This window comes from Mustela erminea, chromosome 8 (genome assembly GCF_009829155.1).
Source record: "Mustela erminea isolate mMusErm1 chromosome 8, mMusErm1.Pri, whole genome shotgun sequence".
NCBI lineage: Eukaryota > Metazoa > Chordata > Mammalia > Carnivora > Mustelidae > Mustela > Mustela erminea.
Genome location: NC_045621.1, coordinates 87,319,969 through 87,337,132, shown reverse-complemented (window position 1 = coordinate 87,337,132; position 17,164 = coordinate 87,319,969). Strand labels below are relative to the sequence as shown.

Sequence of the window (17,164 nt, the reverse complement as noted above, 5' to 3'; positions counted from 1 at the left end):
TCTGAAATGCGAGAAATGTTTTTTTAAACTTCTCTTGGATGATTTTGTGAATAGAGTCAATCTAAGCAGAAAAAAAAATGAAAGCCTATGTGGCACTTACCTAGGTTGATTTATATATTTATTTTTAATTTTACTTATTTTTTAAACGATTTTGTTATTTATTTATCTGACAGAGAGAGAGAGAGAGCACACAAGCTGGGAGGAGAGGCAGAGGGAGAGGGAGAAGAGGAGTCCCTGCTGAGCATGGAGTCCAATGTGCGACTAGATCCCAGGACCCTTACATCATGACTGAGCTAAAGGCAGATGCTTAACTACTGAGCCACCCAGGTGCCCCATGTTGATTTTTTTTTTTTTTACTTCTCACCTTTGAATTATCTCAGTGTTAGAAACTCTGTGCTCTCTTGAACACAGAGCTTGATGTGTGGCTTGATCTCTTGACCCTGAGATCACGACCCTGAGATCAAGACCCTGAGCCAAAACCAAGAATTGGATGCTGAACCAACTGTGCCAACCAGATACCCCTAGTGGAGATAAGTTTCAACTCTATCAGCCTGTCCAGCACTCAAGGACTCTGCAGAACAAGCTTTACTAACTAGTCTGTATCTGCCATTATTTTCCCATATATTTGCTTCCACAATTGGCTGCACCTTGAGATTTAAGGTTCTTTTCTCCTGTCCTGTCACTTTTAGAAAAATGTATTATTTCTTTGTTAAGATATTACATAAGCCCAGTTCTAACCAAATCTTTGAGTTACCCATCTCTGGGTACTCTCAAATGCCACATGGACTTCTGAACCTTTTAATAAACTTTTGGGTTTTTTTTCCCTCTTATTTATCTGTCTTTGGCCAGTCTAATTTATGAGCCATCAACAGGAAAACCTAAGATTGGTAGAGGAAGATATTTTTCCTCCCCTGGGTCATTTAATTCCAAAACCCTGTGGATCCCTCAGCAAATCTTTATGGCTATGTAATTTCATTCCATGCCTAGACATAATATTCAGTATAAGAACCTGTGTGCTAGCTATACAATGCTGAGAAAATCCTTTGTGCACCCAACCTCCCCATACGGTATAGCTCTAAAGATGGATAGCAGCAACAAACCTAGTGAACCCCTGTGCAGAGAGTGAAATAGGAATGACAGATAGCATGACAAATAGAAGAAAGAGTCAATTAATCAGTCAACATTGATGCAGGGTGCTCCTACTACAGTCCATGCTGGTCATAAAAATAGGGGATGACGTAGGCCTTGCCTTAGATCTCCTGACTTGGAGATCAAATATTTATTCTAGTATTTCTAAATATTTATCTCAATATTCCAAAATTCCCAGTTTACTAAATTCTTAATTTTTAAGAGCAAATGGTGACATTAAAAAGAGTTAAATATGAAGGTCTTGTGGAATCAGCAGGCCTGACATGTTTAAGGAAAATTTTTTTTGGTAGGACTTCTGTAGCAAGATTTCTGGAACAAACATGAAAGGTATTGTATGAAGCAGGAACCAAAGTATCAGAGAAGCTGAAGACAGACTAATGGTGGCATATTCTGGAAATAGTGAGGAAATTTCACGTCAGAGAAGCTATCACCAAGACAGAGCCTGAAGTAACAGAAGACCATCTGTTCAGCCATCAGAAATGCCATGATTTACTCAGCATTGGGGCAACAATTCAAGGGACAAGAATGAAATGTGTTGAAAAAAATTTCAGCAATTAAGACAGCTTTGAAATCGTGTTTCTTATGGATGGTCTGTTGACATTCTGCACGTAATAGGTGTCCAAAGAATGCCAGAGAATTATTGTCTGGTCAGAATAAAATGTGTCTCTTTAAAAGCTAAATTAAGGCTTTTATCTCCTGAATATGTTCTGACTTTGGAGATTTAGGATGATCAATTTCTATCACTGGTAGAGAGCCATACTCTGAATATTGAGTTGAAGATCTATCATTTGCTTGAGCTCTATTACAGTAGTTTAGTTTTTAAGACAACATTGCTCAAATAGTTTTCATGCAGGAGCTAGATAATAGATTGTAATACAGATTAGAAGACAATGCTGTCCATTTCTTCAGGGTACAAAGCAGGTGCAGTTATGTCTCTGCATGTGCATCTGATGCTTATGTATTTTAAATGTAAATTGTTTTCTTTAAAGAGAAAATACCATATTGAATACTGATGCAAAAGGATTATTTATTTGTGCTTTATTTTCCTGAATTGTGAAACTCATTTTCTACCCCTAATGAGAGCCCATGAAATGTTCCACAATGTTTGCAACAAATCTGGCTTTTGAGGAACAGATTTATATAAACTGTAGCTGGAATTTTTCTGTGTCTATATGTAATTTCTTTCTTTGTACAATTTTATGCAGGGTTATTATAATTTTATCTGTAGATGTGTTTAAGTATGTTTTGAGTAGTACGGAAAAATCAAAATTGGAAATTGAGCAAAGTATTCAAGATGAGTTCTCAAGACAAACAATCTTTAAATAATGAATTTTAGAAGACAAAATACTCCTGAAAAGGGCTTTACTATATAGAGCTCTATCTGAACAATTTCAAGTTGTGATGTGGTAATGAAGACTTTTCTATAGGACTCCTTACAATTATCATCATTAAGAATAGTGCGGACATTATATATAATAAATGCTGAAGAGTCCTTCTTTGAAACTAATGGCCAATATAACAGAAATATTTACATGAGCATTTACATGAACAACTTTGTAATGAAGAGGAAGCCCAACTGTATAAGAACAAGTTGACTTCAATCTCAGTTTGAAGTTAAAGCATAATTTGGGATCACAGTGAGCATCTGTAATTACAGACGTGCTGTAGAATGGTATGTGTTCTTTTTCTGAAACTATTTCTGAAGAAGATAAATGAAGCATGATGGTGTACTTTTTCACTGGTTATATTTTCAATACCTCCTTTGTAATGAACCTAAGGGACTTGAGAGAAGAAAGACCGATACATCTGGAAATGGAGATACCAGAATTGTCTCTTTATGCCATGATGAGCAAAAAAATAATTGAATTCATCAGGGTAGCATAACTACAAAAAACAGAAAGACCATGTATTAGTATTGTTGTAAAAGAGCTTGAACTCCACAAAAATCAAGTAAAAATGTGATAATTCAAAAGAGAATATGAAAATAATAACAGAATGCATGTTCCTACCATCCTACCTTCTTAATTCCAGTTATATCCTCAAATATTGCTCCTGAATGAAACACTGCTGAGCAGACTGTTAAGGTCTCAGACTGCTGGGTAGGGAGGTAATGAAGGTAAGCATAATTAAGGGTAGTACTATCTAAACTCTGGGTTCTGAATAGCTGCTCTAATACTGTGCAAACCTGGTTTGAAGTGTGGTGGTATGGGCTCCTTTCCCTCTGTAATGCATCACATCTACTCTTCTAAAAAAATCATAGGCCTAGAGACCTTCGGAGGCAGGCCCTGTCCGGATAAGCCTATCACATGGGTGAGCCCAACCGAATGCATCTTTTCCAGATAAGCAGTTCTGAAACAGAAAACTAGGAAGTGGTTGAAGCAAAACAGTAACTCATGCTGAAGTTTCCCCACATAAGGACAGAAAAGCAGAACCCTTGCTCCCCAAACCCAACCCCAAACTGGAATCTGGGGGGCGAAAAAAGAAAGAAAAGAAAAGGCACCCAGAAAGTTTACCTTCTCTTAGCCGGACAGATGCCTCTGGACCAAGTGTGGAGAATTCTGGGATGAGAAATCAATACTGAGGATCCTGGAGAATCAACCCATGGCCTGCTGAGAAGGTTGGCATCTAAATAAGTGTCTGGTCCTCAGAGTTCCCTGGTCTTGGGAGAAATGTTGGAATGTTGTAACAGTAGACACTCTCTAATCTGCATGTTGGAGAAGAGCAAATTTTTCAACGACAGAGACTATGAAGTTGAAAGCGTTCTTGATGGAACTTCAGCAAAGGACAGGCACTGCCAGCTCCCACGTCACCAATGCCCAGTTGTGGGCCTCAAAGCACTTCCTGCCAGTTACATCGCTCAAGTTACCACGATAACGTGATCTGAATTATAAAGGCAAATAAAGCCAGGAGTAGATAAATGCTCAAGGGAATTCAGCACCTAGACACCAGAAGAGAGTTGAAAAAACACCAAATAGGTAAGTTCTTTTATGAATTTGAATTTGGATTTGAATTTGAATCTAGCTTTGAAATTGAATCTGGAGGAAACCCATGTCGACTGTTCTAGAAACCAAAAGGGAACTGGAGATGAATTCAATTCTTTAACAATAAGGCTTTCAGTTTCTAAACTATGTAATTCTCTAATTTAAAAATCAGAAGAATTGAAGTACATGGTGATTATTAAAATTAGGCTGGTGTTCCATAATCTTAAAACAGTAAAAATGTAAAGAAATTGACAAGGGGCTTGTAATGCGTATCTGGGAAGTCTGCCATGTGAAATACAGAAGTTAAAGAAAAAGAAAATGAAAGAGGTTGGAGAAAGACGACAACTACTGAAATGGCAGACAATTTCCCACACCTATGCACATATGTACACACACACACACACACACACACACACACATACATCCATCCTGGATGCTTTGGCAGAAATTCTGTATTCTAAAATTAAAAAAAAAAAAAATTAACAAATTTCCAGCAGAAAAATGAATTATTTGCAACCACCCCCTCCATTTGCCAAAGCAGCAATCATAGTCTATTAGTCCAGCTTGTAAGGGGCACTTCTGTCTCCTACAGGAGCTGAACTTGTCTGTGTCTTTGCTGCAGCCAGGTCCCGAGTCTTGTATGTCTGTAACTTCAGCACTACTCACCGCTCCTTTCTTCCTTTCTTCATTCCTCCCTCGCTCTTTCCCTCCCTCGCTCCCTCCCTTCCTTCTTTCTTTCCGTCTTTCTGATATTTATTTATTTATTTATGAGAGAGAAGGAGAGAGAGAGAGTCCATAAGCATGGGAAGAGGCAGAGGTTGAGAAAGAGAGAATCTCAAGCAGGCCCCACACTCATAGCAGAACCCGACTCAGGGCTTGATCTCAGGGTCCTGAGATCATGACCTAAGCTGAAATCAAGAGTGGGACACATAACTGACTGAGCCACCTAGGTGGCCCCTCGTTTTTTGTTTTATCTATTTCCTATCCACAGAAATGCTTTTCATTTCTTATGATACCAGCTATGATTATTTTTTCTCTTTTATTATATTATCTATTATTAATTGGGGGCTTATATACATGGAAATCTTCTCTTTTATACATACACACACTTTATTTTATTCCCTTTCAAAGGTTCCTAATCCCAATTCCATTCCACTATAAGCATCTAGTCTTGTTCAAAATTTACATTCTTCCCAAATCACTATCCATTACTTATTTACATTACTTTGGATTTTTGAATAATATATAGCCTATTTGGGTGTGTTTTATGCTCATAAACTCCATTAGGCAATACATCTTGTTATGTAATACATATCAGGAAAATTTTAGGATTCTGGCTTTTACTGAACATTTCATTTTTGATATCTATCTATGTTGATGTAGGCAAATCTTATTCTTTCTACTGTTAGTTTATCCCATCATATGTATATCACACATTTTCTTTAATTTCTTTTCCTTGACAGCATTTCTAAATCCTTGCTCTCCAAAGCATGCCAGAGATGGACATTGTCACATCTTTCTCTCTGTCAGTGTAGGAGCATTTCTGCAAGAAATAGACCTAATTTTCAGCTGGATGGGGAGAGATAGATCTTTACCCCTGGGGATGCTTAGATGTCCAGTTTTTGACTTAGCCAAGGTAAGGGCAGTAGAATATCTCATCTTTTGTTTAGGGTTTGAAACTCCCCTGACAACATGCAAGGTTAGCTTCTTTACTGATAGTTTGCCACTGGCCTAAGCATTTGGATGAGCCTGACTTGACTACTTACCACACCACTGAAAGCTTTTGGAGGAGTCTCTCCCAAAGATAACTCCTTCGTGCAGGTCTTGGCAGCTCAAGCCAGAAAATCAACCCACCCCCAGAGCACAGAGATTAGGCCCACAGGAGTTCATACTGTGGATATCTCTGAGATCTCTGATGCTTGCTTGCATTCGCTAAATAAAAGCCTCAAGTGGGTATATATTTTGGGTCTGGTGAGTTAGATCAAATATCTGAACTGGGAAAAACAATACAGATCTATCCCCAGGACTGGAATAGATGATTCATGGAGTGTATCATCTGTTTAATTTCAATAAAACAGATGATACACTGTATAATTTCAATAAATTGCAGAAAGTTCTCTTTGTTGGCTTTACTAAACCAAAATGTCAAGGACTTTCTACTTTTCCTCATTCCCTCCAACTGTGGATGTCATCTGAAATTTTTAATTTCTATCGATATGATTGATATATAAAGGTATGTTAGCATGACTTCAGTGTGCACTTCTCTGAATCCAAAAGTGTTATATATAAAAATTTTATACTTATAAAAATATACTTTTATATTTATATATAATATACTTATAATATAAATATATAAATCATATATAATATATTAATATATCATAAATCTATGTAATATATATAAAATACATATTTATAAAGATATATAAATATACTTTTAATTTATATATAAATAGAAAAAGAGATATATATTTTTTGAAAATGTGGGTACTTTTCAGGTTTTCTCTTGTGAATTTATATTCTTTAATCCCTTGCCCATTTTTTAAAATTGTGTGTGTGGTTTTTTTTAAAGATTTTATTTTTTTGAGAGAGAGAAAGAATGAGTGAGAGTATTAGAAAGGCGAAGGTCAGAGGGAGATCAGACTCCTTAAGGGGCTGGGAATCCAATGCAAAACTCAACCCCAGGACTCCAGGGTCATGACCTGAGCCAAAGGCAGTGGCTTAACCAACTGAGCCACCCAGGCACCCCTCTTTTTTCTTGAGGAATTCCTTAAATATCCTTGATATTAGTCTTTATCTAGTTTGTTACTTTTCTGTTGGCTTAATCTATTATACTTCTATTTCAATTCCCTCTTTCATAAAGTAGAAATAGTAATAGTACTTCTAGCTCCTTTTTTTCCTCTGAAGTTTAAATGGGATAATGCATGTAAAACACTAGTACAGCATTTACATTTGGCAAGAATTCAATGCATACTGGTTATCTATTAAGCTTTTTCAAATTAAGCTAATACTTTTGTTGTACCTAGATAAACATATAAACTTAGTTTTAAATTTAATTTTAATCTACACTTAAATTGAATGATTTCTTCTGTATCATATTTAATCCAGGACTGAAGTCTCAAGCTAGGCACAGGAAGTTTAGAATGTAGACTATAGTGACAAATGGAGGAGATGCAGCTGGGAAATCAGAAGCCATTACTCTGCACTTGAACTCATGTTAGCTGGGCACTCCAACCTGTGTGAGCAGGGGACTCTGCCCTTCAAGCTGACCTGCCTTTCCACAGTAAGCTGACCTACTGATGATGGAGGAACCCACATCTCTTCATTTGGGCACAGTTTTATCCATTGGATCCATATATTTGTATTTTCAAAACAGCAACACTTTCATCACCATTACTCTTGCCCCTAGTGTGTGGTTTATCATCCAACATGTCAAAATATTTTGAAAAAGGTATCATGTAATACAAAGTCTAAGTTGTATCTGATCTCTTTCTGAAGAAGAAGAAACCTAAAAAGGAAAGAATAAAATACACCAGAATGTCTTGATAGGAAATAGAATCATTCATAAAGTCATGAGGCAAAATATGTTTTCTAAAATTTATATTACAAATACTGGCAAACAGATAGATAAGGAAAACAATGGGTCAATTGGAATGTTCTAATAGGTGCATAAAGTTTTCTCTCAGTAGAAACTTTTCCTTTTAGTTACTAAACAAATTCTCCAAACATTGAAAATATTTCAGAAGTTCTCAGGAAATGATAATAAAGTAAACTGCTAGTATTTGATAAATTCCCACCCTCATGTCTTTTCTTGGCTCTTTCAATCAATACCTCTGTTCTTGGCCAGATTCCTTACCAGCAAGGAGTTCTGGGAGCATTTTATACTCACTTATCTAACTCAGATCTGTATAAGATGCATGCTGTCCTAAATTGTGTATGTGTAGCCTAGATTGATAAAAATATTTCATCCCTTCAAATTAGCTCCTGGAGTACTCTGTTAAGCAGATGAAAGATGACATCAAGGCACAGAGGAAAACACTAAAATGTGAATTCCATTAGCAGAGACAGCCACAGGCAAGGGAGAAAGGATGTGGCTTCATGTGTGTATAGATTTTTCTCTGGAACCTTCTTTGACTTTCCTAAGCACAATCATCATCACCTCTTCCTAATTCCACTGGATGTACTTTCAGAATACTTTAATTAATCTAATTATAATCACGTTCTCTGGAGATCTGTTAGATCACATGTATATATGAAATAACTACTTTTTTTTGACAGCTTTCAGGCCAGCTATTGACTTTTATTATATTAATCAGTAAATTTCAATTACTTAATCAGGTTAATTACAGAGTGTTATAGACTTAGGGACTGTGCGTATGTTCAAGCTTTCCAAACTGGGCTGACCCTCTTATATAGTTCAGTGACCAATATAGCTGTACTTTTATGGCGTTTGGATTATCAAGAAGCTCTTACCAGAAAACACGCCATTCTGTAAACCATATGTCGATATGTTCAAGTCTCAGAAATGTAATAGGGAGTGTACCTTTTATTGTATTGTGCTGTGATTGTATCATAATCAAGATGTAGAATGCAAGAAGCAGTAGTAATAGACGCACAGGTCACATCTCATAAGCCATGAGTGAAGAGATCTATTTGGAGGAGTGACAAAAGGAAAGGCTGCGAGACAGGAAGAGAAGAGGTAAAGGAGAATGAGGACAGAGCTTGAACAGAGATCTGCAGTGTAAAAGAAATGCTAGAGCAGTCAGTGTAGAGGCTGTCAGCAGAGAAGGCAGTTAGGATTTTCCTAATTGGCAGATCATTAGAGCTTTGCCCAAGACAGGACTCAGGAACGAGTAGAAGTGGAAGTGAGACTTAAGGATAGCTTGCAGTTAATGAGACACATTAATGGCATTACTTGGTGCGCCTGGGTGGCTCAATCGGTTAAGTGCTGGACTCGTGATTTCGGCTCAGGTCATGATCTCAGAATCAGGGGAATCAAGTCCCATGTAGGACTCCATACCAGTTGTGGACCTTGCAGAAGACTCTCTCTCTCTCCCTTTCCTGCCCCTTCCTCCTGCATGCATGTGTGTGCACACACTCACTCTCTCTTTCTCTCTCTCTCAATAAAAAGGCATTACTATTCTGCTCTTCTCTTTAAAGTCAAGAGAACACTTCTTAGAAAATGGAGATGAAAACTCTTTCTTTAAAAAAACAGGTAATAGCTATAATTCTAAACCAGAGATTATGAAGAATAGCTGTTGAATACAGTAATGCTGCAGACCTTAGAAGTCTGGGAGAAGTAAGGACACTCATACATCTCGTGTTAGCCCTAAATGGAGTTCTCTTAAGGCAGGTGTCATAGTTCTATGGGAAACAATAAAGAATATCTTATCCAGAGCAGTAATTCTGGACAACCTGATAGACTGAGGAGCAATCTCTACACTCTATTCCACTCTAAGTGTTGGAAAGAAACATAAGACAGGAAGAGAGAGGACATAGATCAACCATTGTCATAAGAAGTCATTGTCAGTGGTACAGAGGAAAGTGCAACAGCAATTGGCTTTACACACAAAAAGATCTAGCTAAATCATCTCACAACACAAAAAAATCTTTGTCTCTTGGACCTACACTCTAAGCCATGCTGATTTATTGCTTCAACAACAACTAAAAGAATTGGACCACACTGGGTAGCTAAATCCCCTAGATCTCTTGGGTACCTGTTAGGCTTCTGAGCTACAAAAGGCTTTAATTCTCTTGGAACATAATCAGTCAGTTAAAATATCATGGGAATCATTATAAAATAGACAATAAAATCTGACTGGAGTATAAATGAAGGCCACAGAGTTTAAGAGAAAAGCTTGAGACAGTTTTGGGGAAAGTACAATCAAAAGAGAAAAGAACATTTCAAACAGAAGGAAGTAACTGTATAAGGGGAAAAACAGAGGTGGATGAGAGAGTTGCGGCAGTCAAATTTTCATAGTAAGTTTAGCATGGCTGGCCATTAATGTGCCTTGGGAAAAGGGGCCAAAATGAGAACTCCAAGTCAGGCCAAGTCTTAAAGAGCCCTCTGTAAGCCATGACAGGCAGTGATGGTGGAAATGGGATGGAAGGAATGAATAGAGAGTAGTTGGTCAAAGTGAGGGCTTTATGCTTTCTGTAAAGCACCAATAGGATGATGATTCTGTCATTTTCATAGTCATACAGGTAAAATTAAAATAGGAAATAATTCCTCCTTCATATTTCTTCCTGCTGATGATTTTTGCTCTGTATTAGTGTCTTTTATTTAAATTTTAGTTTCTCCTACTTAGCTACCTATCGTGTTAGTAAAACATTGACCTACTATTGCATTCATTCTGTGTTAGGCAGTGAGTCCAAAAGTTCATTCTTACAACCACAGTAAAGATACAGGGCTCTTGTAGAAGGCAGATTAATAATTAATAATGATGACAAGGAATTACTTTTGTTCTGTGTCAGCTAATTGAAAGTTAGAAGTCAAACAATATATAAACTTTCCTAATGGAGGTAGGTCCTATGTAAACTGGGTAAGAGATGTAGCGACTCTACAAACTACTCCCTGGCGGTGATTTGGATCCCACAACATCCAGACCAAGAAGCCCTCTTGTCATGCAGAATAGCTTGAGGTGCTCTGATCAACACAGGGAAGGCTATGAAGATCTGACTTTTTCAAACGCCTTTTGAAGTCTTCTTAAAATGAAGCATAATAAAGGTGAGTATCTTAAACAAATGTTCTAGAGAATGCTGTATCAAGGCAACAGGTCCAGAGCAAGTGGATTACGGAATAGCTATCAAGGGGCAGCCAAAGTGAGAGAGGAGGAATTTGTAAGGAAGCAAGAATCACAATTATCTATCTATTTATTTGTTTGTTCATCTATTACCATTTAACCAGTGTTGAGGAATTTATAGTATGTGTTAAAACATAAGAAGTTAAAAAATAAATAAGTAAATTGATCGATGCAATGAATAAATTATTGCACAGTAAATACAGAAGGAAGTTAGAACACAATGATGCAAACCAAAGGTCCCACGAGGACAGTAAGGTAGAGCAAAATGTTGATTTTATCCTCCCTAATACTCAAAGCAAAGAGTAGCACCTTTCCTTTTTTTTTTCAACAACTGAGACCTGAATATTTCTTCTATGATTTCTCAAATCAGAATCACATTTGATTTGAAGTAGAATATATATGAAGTAAAATTCATGTTTCTGCTTTTGTAACTTCCTCTTCCCCCAATTCACATGAAAGCAGAAAGTCAAATTGGAATTCTCTAAGAGTTAATAGCCAAAAGCAGTGAGGTTCAAGTGTACAGCCTGAGATAAAATCTAAACTTCCTGAAAAGCCACCCTGATGCCAAATGATTTACCATGTTCCTTTAAATGTCAATGAAACCTGAGGAGGCCTTCCCTTGCTCCAGGATTAAGTGTGTGTGTGTGTGGTAGGTTAAGAAGAATATACTTATCACCTCTTTCCTGAGTTCTTACTTCTACAAATTTATTTCACTTTATAGACTATCTCATTCCACTACAGACTGTCTCTTTACCCAATCAAATCATGCTGTGCTAAACACCAAATCTAGTATTTTATTTCCTGGCTCTTTCCACAGTTTGGTGACTGTGGCCATTGCTGCTATGAACATGGAGGTACAGATGGCCCTTCTTTTCACTACATCTGTATCTTTGGGGTAAATACCCAGTAGTGCAATTGCAGGGTCATAGGGAAGCTCTATTTTTAATTTCTTAAGGAATTTCCACACTGTTTTCCAAAGTGGCGGCACCAACTTGCATTCCCACCAACAGTGTAAGAGGGTTCCCTTTCTCCACATTTTATCCAACACTTCTTGTTTACTGTCTTGTTAATTTTGGCCATGCTAACTGGTGTAAGGTGGTATCTCAATGTGTTTTTTTTTTGTTTGTTTTGTTTTTTTTAAGATTTTATTTATTTATTTGACAGAAAGAGATTACAAGTAGGCAGAGAGGCAGGCAGAGAGAGAGAGGAGGAAGCAGGCTCCCTGCTGAGCAGAGAGCCCGATGCAGGACTCGATCCCAGGACCCTGAGATCAAGACCTGAGCCGAAGGCAGTGGCTTAACCCACTGAGCCACCCAGGCGCCCTCTCAATGTGGTTTTGATTTGAATCTCCCTGATGGCTAATGATGATAAACATTTTTTCATGTGTCTGTTAGCCATTTCTAAGTCTTTGGAGAAGTGTCTGTTCATGTCTTCTGCCCATTTTTTGACATGATTATCTGCTTTGTGTGTGTTGAGTTTGAGGAGTTCTGTACTTGACCATTCTCTTACATCATATACAAAGATAAACTCAAAATGGATAAAAAACCTCAACGTGAGGCAGGAATCTATCAAAATCCTAGAGGAGAACATAGGCAGTAACCTCTTTGACATCAGCCACAGCAACTTTCAAGATATGTCTCCAAAGGCAAAGGAAACAAAAGGGAAAATGAACTTTTGGGACTTCATCAAGATCAAAAGCTTCTGCACAGCAAAGGAAACAGTCTATAAAACAAAGAGGCAACCCACAGAATGGTAGAAGATATTCACAAACGACACTACGGACAGAAGGCTGATATCCACCAGTGAAAATCTTAACATAGTTACCATTTTTAAATGGTATACAAATTTTTCTTTCTATCTGCTCCATCCCAACTTAGCTATACTAACTTTACAGAATGAGCTGTTTAAGAGTAAATTTGTAGCATTTGTTTGACCTTTTTGCCTCTGTGCTCAGAGTATTGAGAGGGCAAAAATTTGCATACATCCCTTAAAGATGTGAAATCATTTTCTGGTCACTAGTTTGACTTTTTTTGCCTCATTCAGTGGAAATGGTAGTGTCCAGCTGAAATACTTCAGGTGTTTGCCCTTTGAAAAACTGATAGATCATGTCATATTTAAACAATAAGGTAAGCATTCTCTTCTGTTGAAGATACATATACTTGTATACATAAACACATACACATATTTATTTATTATATAAGCATATTTATATATGTAAATATACTTACGTACATATTCACATATTTAGATATTAAAATAGTATTTTCTTTTTAATTATTAAATTAAAATTAAATATTAAAAGGATAAAATAGTATTTTAAGCATTAAAAAAGAAAAATCAGTGAGGATTGGGCAAATCCTAAAATTTATTTATTTATTTGTTTTAAATATTTTATTGTTTTATTTGACAAAGAGAGAGATCACAAGTAGGCAGAGAGGCAGGCAGAGAGAGGGGGGAAGCAGGCCTCCCGCTGAGCAGAGAGCCTGATGCAGGGTTCCATCCTGGGACCCTGGGATTGTGACCCAAGCTGAAGGCAACGGCTTAACTCACTGAGCCACCCAGGCACCCCAAATCCTAAAATATAAAACAAACCAAAACAATAAATTGAACTGTATTTTATAGATGTAATAAAACCACCCTGAATGGGGAAAAGTTAGAACTAATCTAAATAACTTTTTCAGTACTGTGTGACTGGAGGCATTGATACCTGGCTACAATAAGCTTATCTAGAGAACAGATTTGTTTTCTTGATTTTCCTCTCTAAAAGCCCCTTGGAGGAATGGCTGATTGCAGGGCTGATGCTGGAAAAATCCAAGATTAGCCTGGAACATCTTATGCTACAAAGTAAGCAAGTGCTCAAAAACAAAATGATGGTGACATGTCAGAAGGACATAAGAACCATGTTGAAGGAGCTCCCACTGGCTAATGAGAGACAATATGAGCAACTAAATTATCCCAATGATGGAAAAAACTAACCTGGTGTGCTTCCTAATGAAATTCCCTGAGAAGGTCTTAATGTCACTAATGAAGCATTCTTGCCAAAAATTCAGAACCTAGGTCAAATCATGTGGAAATGGCAGATAATCTTAAATTGAGGAATATTCTATAGCATAACTATTTTCTGCACTTCAAAATTATTGGTATTTTATATGAAAAGACAATCAACAAGCCTATGGAAATATGCTCAACATCACTAATCATTAGAGAAATGCACATAAAGATGGAGGTTCCCCAAGAAATTAGAAATAGAACTACTGCATGATCCAACAATCCCATTTGTGGGTATATATCCAAAAGAACTAAAAGCAGAGTGTTGAAGAAATATTCACACACCACGTTTATAATAGCATATTCACAATAGTTGAAAGGTGGAAACAACCCAATATCCGTCAGTAGATGAATGGATAAAATATAATGTAGACATACAATAGAATATTATTCAGCCATACAAAAAAAGGAAATCCTATCACATGCTACAACATAGATGAAACTTTAGGACATTATGGTACATAAAATAAGGCAGTTAAAAAAGAATATTGTATGATTCCACTCATATGAGGTATCTGAAGTAGTCAGAATCATAACAGGAAGTAGAACGGTGATGGTCAGGTGCTTGGGGAAGGTGGAAAGGGGAGTTGTTCAATTAATATACAGTTTAAAGATTACAATATGAAGAATTTTTGGAGAATGGTTCAACAACAATATGATATACTTAACATTACTGAACTGTGCATTTAAAATAGGTTGGGATGATAAAGTTTATGTTATGTGTTTTGGTCACACACAAACAAACACCAAAAAAATGAAAAAGAAAAATGCTATAAGGACAGGAAAAAAAAAAAAAAAAAACTGTTCAAGAGAGACAAGGCAGGGCGCCTGGGTGGCTCAGTGGGTTAAGCCGCTGCCTTTGGCTCAGGTCATGATCTCAGGGTCCTGGGATCGAGTCCCGCATCGGGCTCTCTGCTCAGCAGGGAGCCTGCTTCCCTTCCTCTCTCTCTGCCTGCCTCTCTGCCTGCTTGTGATTTCTCTCTGTCAAATAAATAAATAAATAAATAAATCTTTAAAAAAAAAAAAAAAGAGAGAGAGACAAGGCAGTTAAATTTACTGCATAATCTTGGATTTGATGCTGTACTTCAAGAGACAGTTACAAGGAACATTCTTATGCCCAACTGGAAAAAAAAATTGAATAATATTTGTTTACTAGATAATAGTATTATATTAATGTTGAATATCCTGGTATTGATAACCTAGTGAGGTTATGTAAATGAATATCCTTGTTCTTTGAAAGTCACACTTAGGAAGTTTTAGGGATAAGGGGATATGATATTTCAATGTAGTCTTAAATGTTTCAAGAAAAGACATACATTATGTGTATTGGGAGTGTGTGGGTTTATTCATGAGAGAGAAAAACCAAATGTGTCAAAATGTGAAACTGGTGAAACTTGGTAGAGGATATACAAAATTTTTTGTAGTGTTTTTGCAACTTTTCTATAGGGGTAAAATTATTTCAAAATAAAAATTAAAAGTATCAAATCAATAAGATATGGTAAATTGATAAATCTTCAAAGATCTATTAAATCTTCAAAAATTTAACATATTTTATATATCATACATAATCAAACCAAATAGATCAAATTAATTAGCTGCATAAAGTATCAAATAACCCACCAGCAAGCCTGTGTCTAGGGATTGTGTGAAAACTGTCTGTACCTAGCTCTGATACTTATAATTTTCTTCTTGTTTAAATATAGAGAAAAAACTAAATTATGTGTTAATTACAAGTCTTCATGTAAATAATCAGGTATCTGGGCAAATTGACATGCAAACACATATTAATAGAGAACTATTAAAATTCCCTTGCCGAGACATAACATATCAATTGCCTTAAATACCTCTGTGAATTTAACAATGAAATTTGATGTAGGGAAAAGTAAATAGGTTACAGGAATTTTAGTTTCTAAATGTATTTTAATCACCAACTAGCAAAATGGCATTTGCTTATAATACTATGTATAGAGGTTGGGAAAGTCCCTGCCCCTTACTGGGAAATTTTTCTAATAGAATATATACCTCACAGGAAGGAGAAAATAGATTATTTGTATATAGCTTAGTGATTTATTTGCACATTAATGTGTTTTGCTTTCCTTGCTATGGAAGTTGGGGTGGGGGAGAGGGGAGAAGAAAAGAGAGGAGGGGTAGGACAAGTAGGGAGGAGAGGGAAGAAGAGAGATGAACAGAAGGCAAGGGGAGAGGGACGGGGCAAGGGGGGGACCAGGAAGAGAGGAATGAGGAAGGATATTTTGGAAGAAAGTCAGTCAGGGACTGCCCCCCACCCCCACCCCAAGAGAAAACCACTGTTAAAAGGATTTTACATCACCCTGGAAGGAGCCCATGTGTCCCAAACCTGGTTGGATGACAGGGCACTGGATGGAGGAATAATCAGATTAAAAACAGCCTGTCTGCCTTATGCTCAAGTTGACCGCTTCATTGGCTTCCCTGCTGCACTGGGAAGCCTGCTTCTCCCTCTCCCTTGTGTTTCCTCCCTCGCTGTGTGTCTCTCTCTGTCAAATAAATAAATAAAATCTTTAAAAGTAATAATACATAAATAAAAACAGCCTGCCAACAAGCCCATAAAAAACCCTCGATCTAAATACCAAATCATCCACCCTCTCAGATCCTCCTGTTTGGGAGCTTTGTACTACAACTTCACGTTACTCTCCCTCCGTCAACCTCCCTTGGCTGCCTTCACTCTGTCTGGTCTACCTCTTCATTCTTGGAAGTGGCATGACCGGGAATCACAAAGGAAAATAAATCCTGTAACAGGAGAGAAAGGGGGAGGGAATGAGAAGGGGGAGGGAAGGCCAATGAAGGCAAAAGGAAGGGGGGAGAGAAGGTGAGGTAAAGGTAGGGAAGGGAGGAATAGAGAGAGGAAATGGAGAGAGAAGAGCAGAGCGGAGTTTTAAGTGCGTTCTGCCCTTTATATTTTTCTCTCCCCTGTAAATGAGATTCTGCCTTCCTTGGCTTCAGAATAGAAATTACTTGGTAAGAACATCCTGACAGGGCTTTTTAAAAAGATTATGTTATGTTATATTGGTTACCCCCCACTTGGAAGGGCAAAGAATGTTTGGGTGGGCAGGGGGGTGGGGGGGGAAAGAGAGGCAGAAGGGATAAGAGAGAGGAAGCTAACATGTTCCTCTCAGGGTATTTTGTTACACTTAAAACATCCAGGAA

At 37.3% G+C, this 17,164-nt stretch overlaps 1 protein-coding gene across 5 annotated transcripts in view; it reads left to right on the top strand.

The window, feature by feature from the left end:
* The first annotated feature begins 3,530 nt into the window (after positions 1 to 3,530).
* KYNU (kynureninase) overlaps positions 3,531 to 17,164 on the top strand; it is a 130,287-nt gene continuing 116,653 nt past the window's right edge. For 2 of the 5 annotated variants that reach the window (XM_032356223.1, XM_032356222.1), the window contains exon 1: positions 3,535 to 4,124. In XM_032356223.1, coding sequence (XP_032212114.1) covers positions 4,067 to 4,124 — 58 coding nt within the window. In that variant the 5' untranslated portion in view covers positions 3,535 to 4,066. Of the gene's footprint in view, positions 4,125 to 10,624; positions 10,858 to 17,164 lie in introns of those variants that run through there. The other 3 variants (XM_032356229.1, XM_032356225.1, XM_032356228.1) reach the window with 3 other exon arrangements.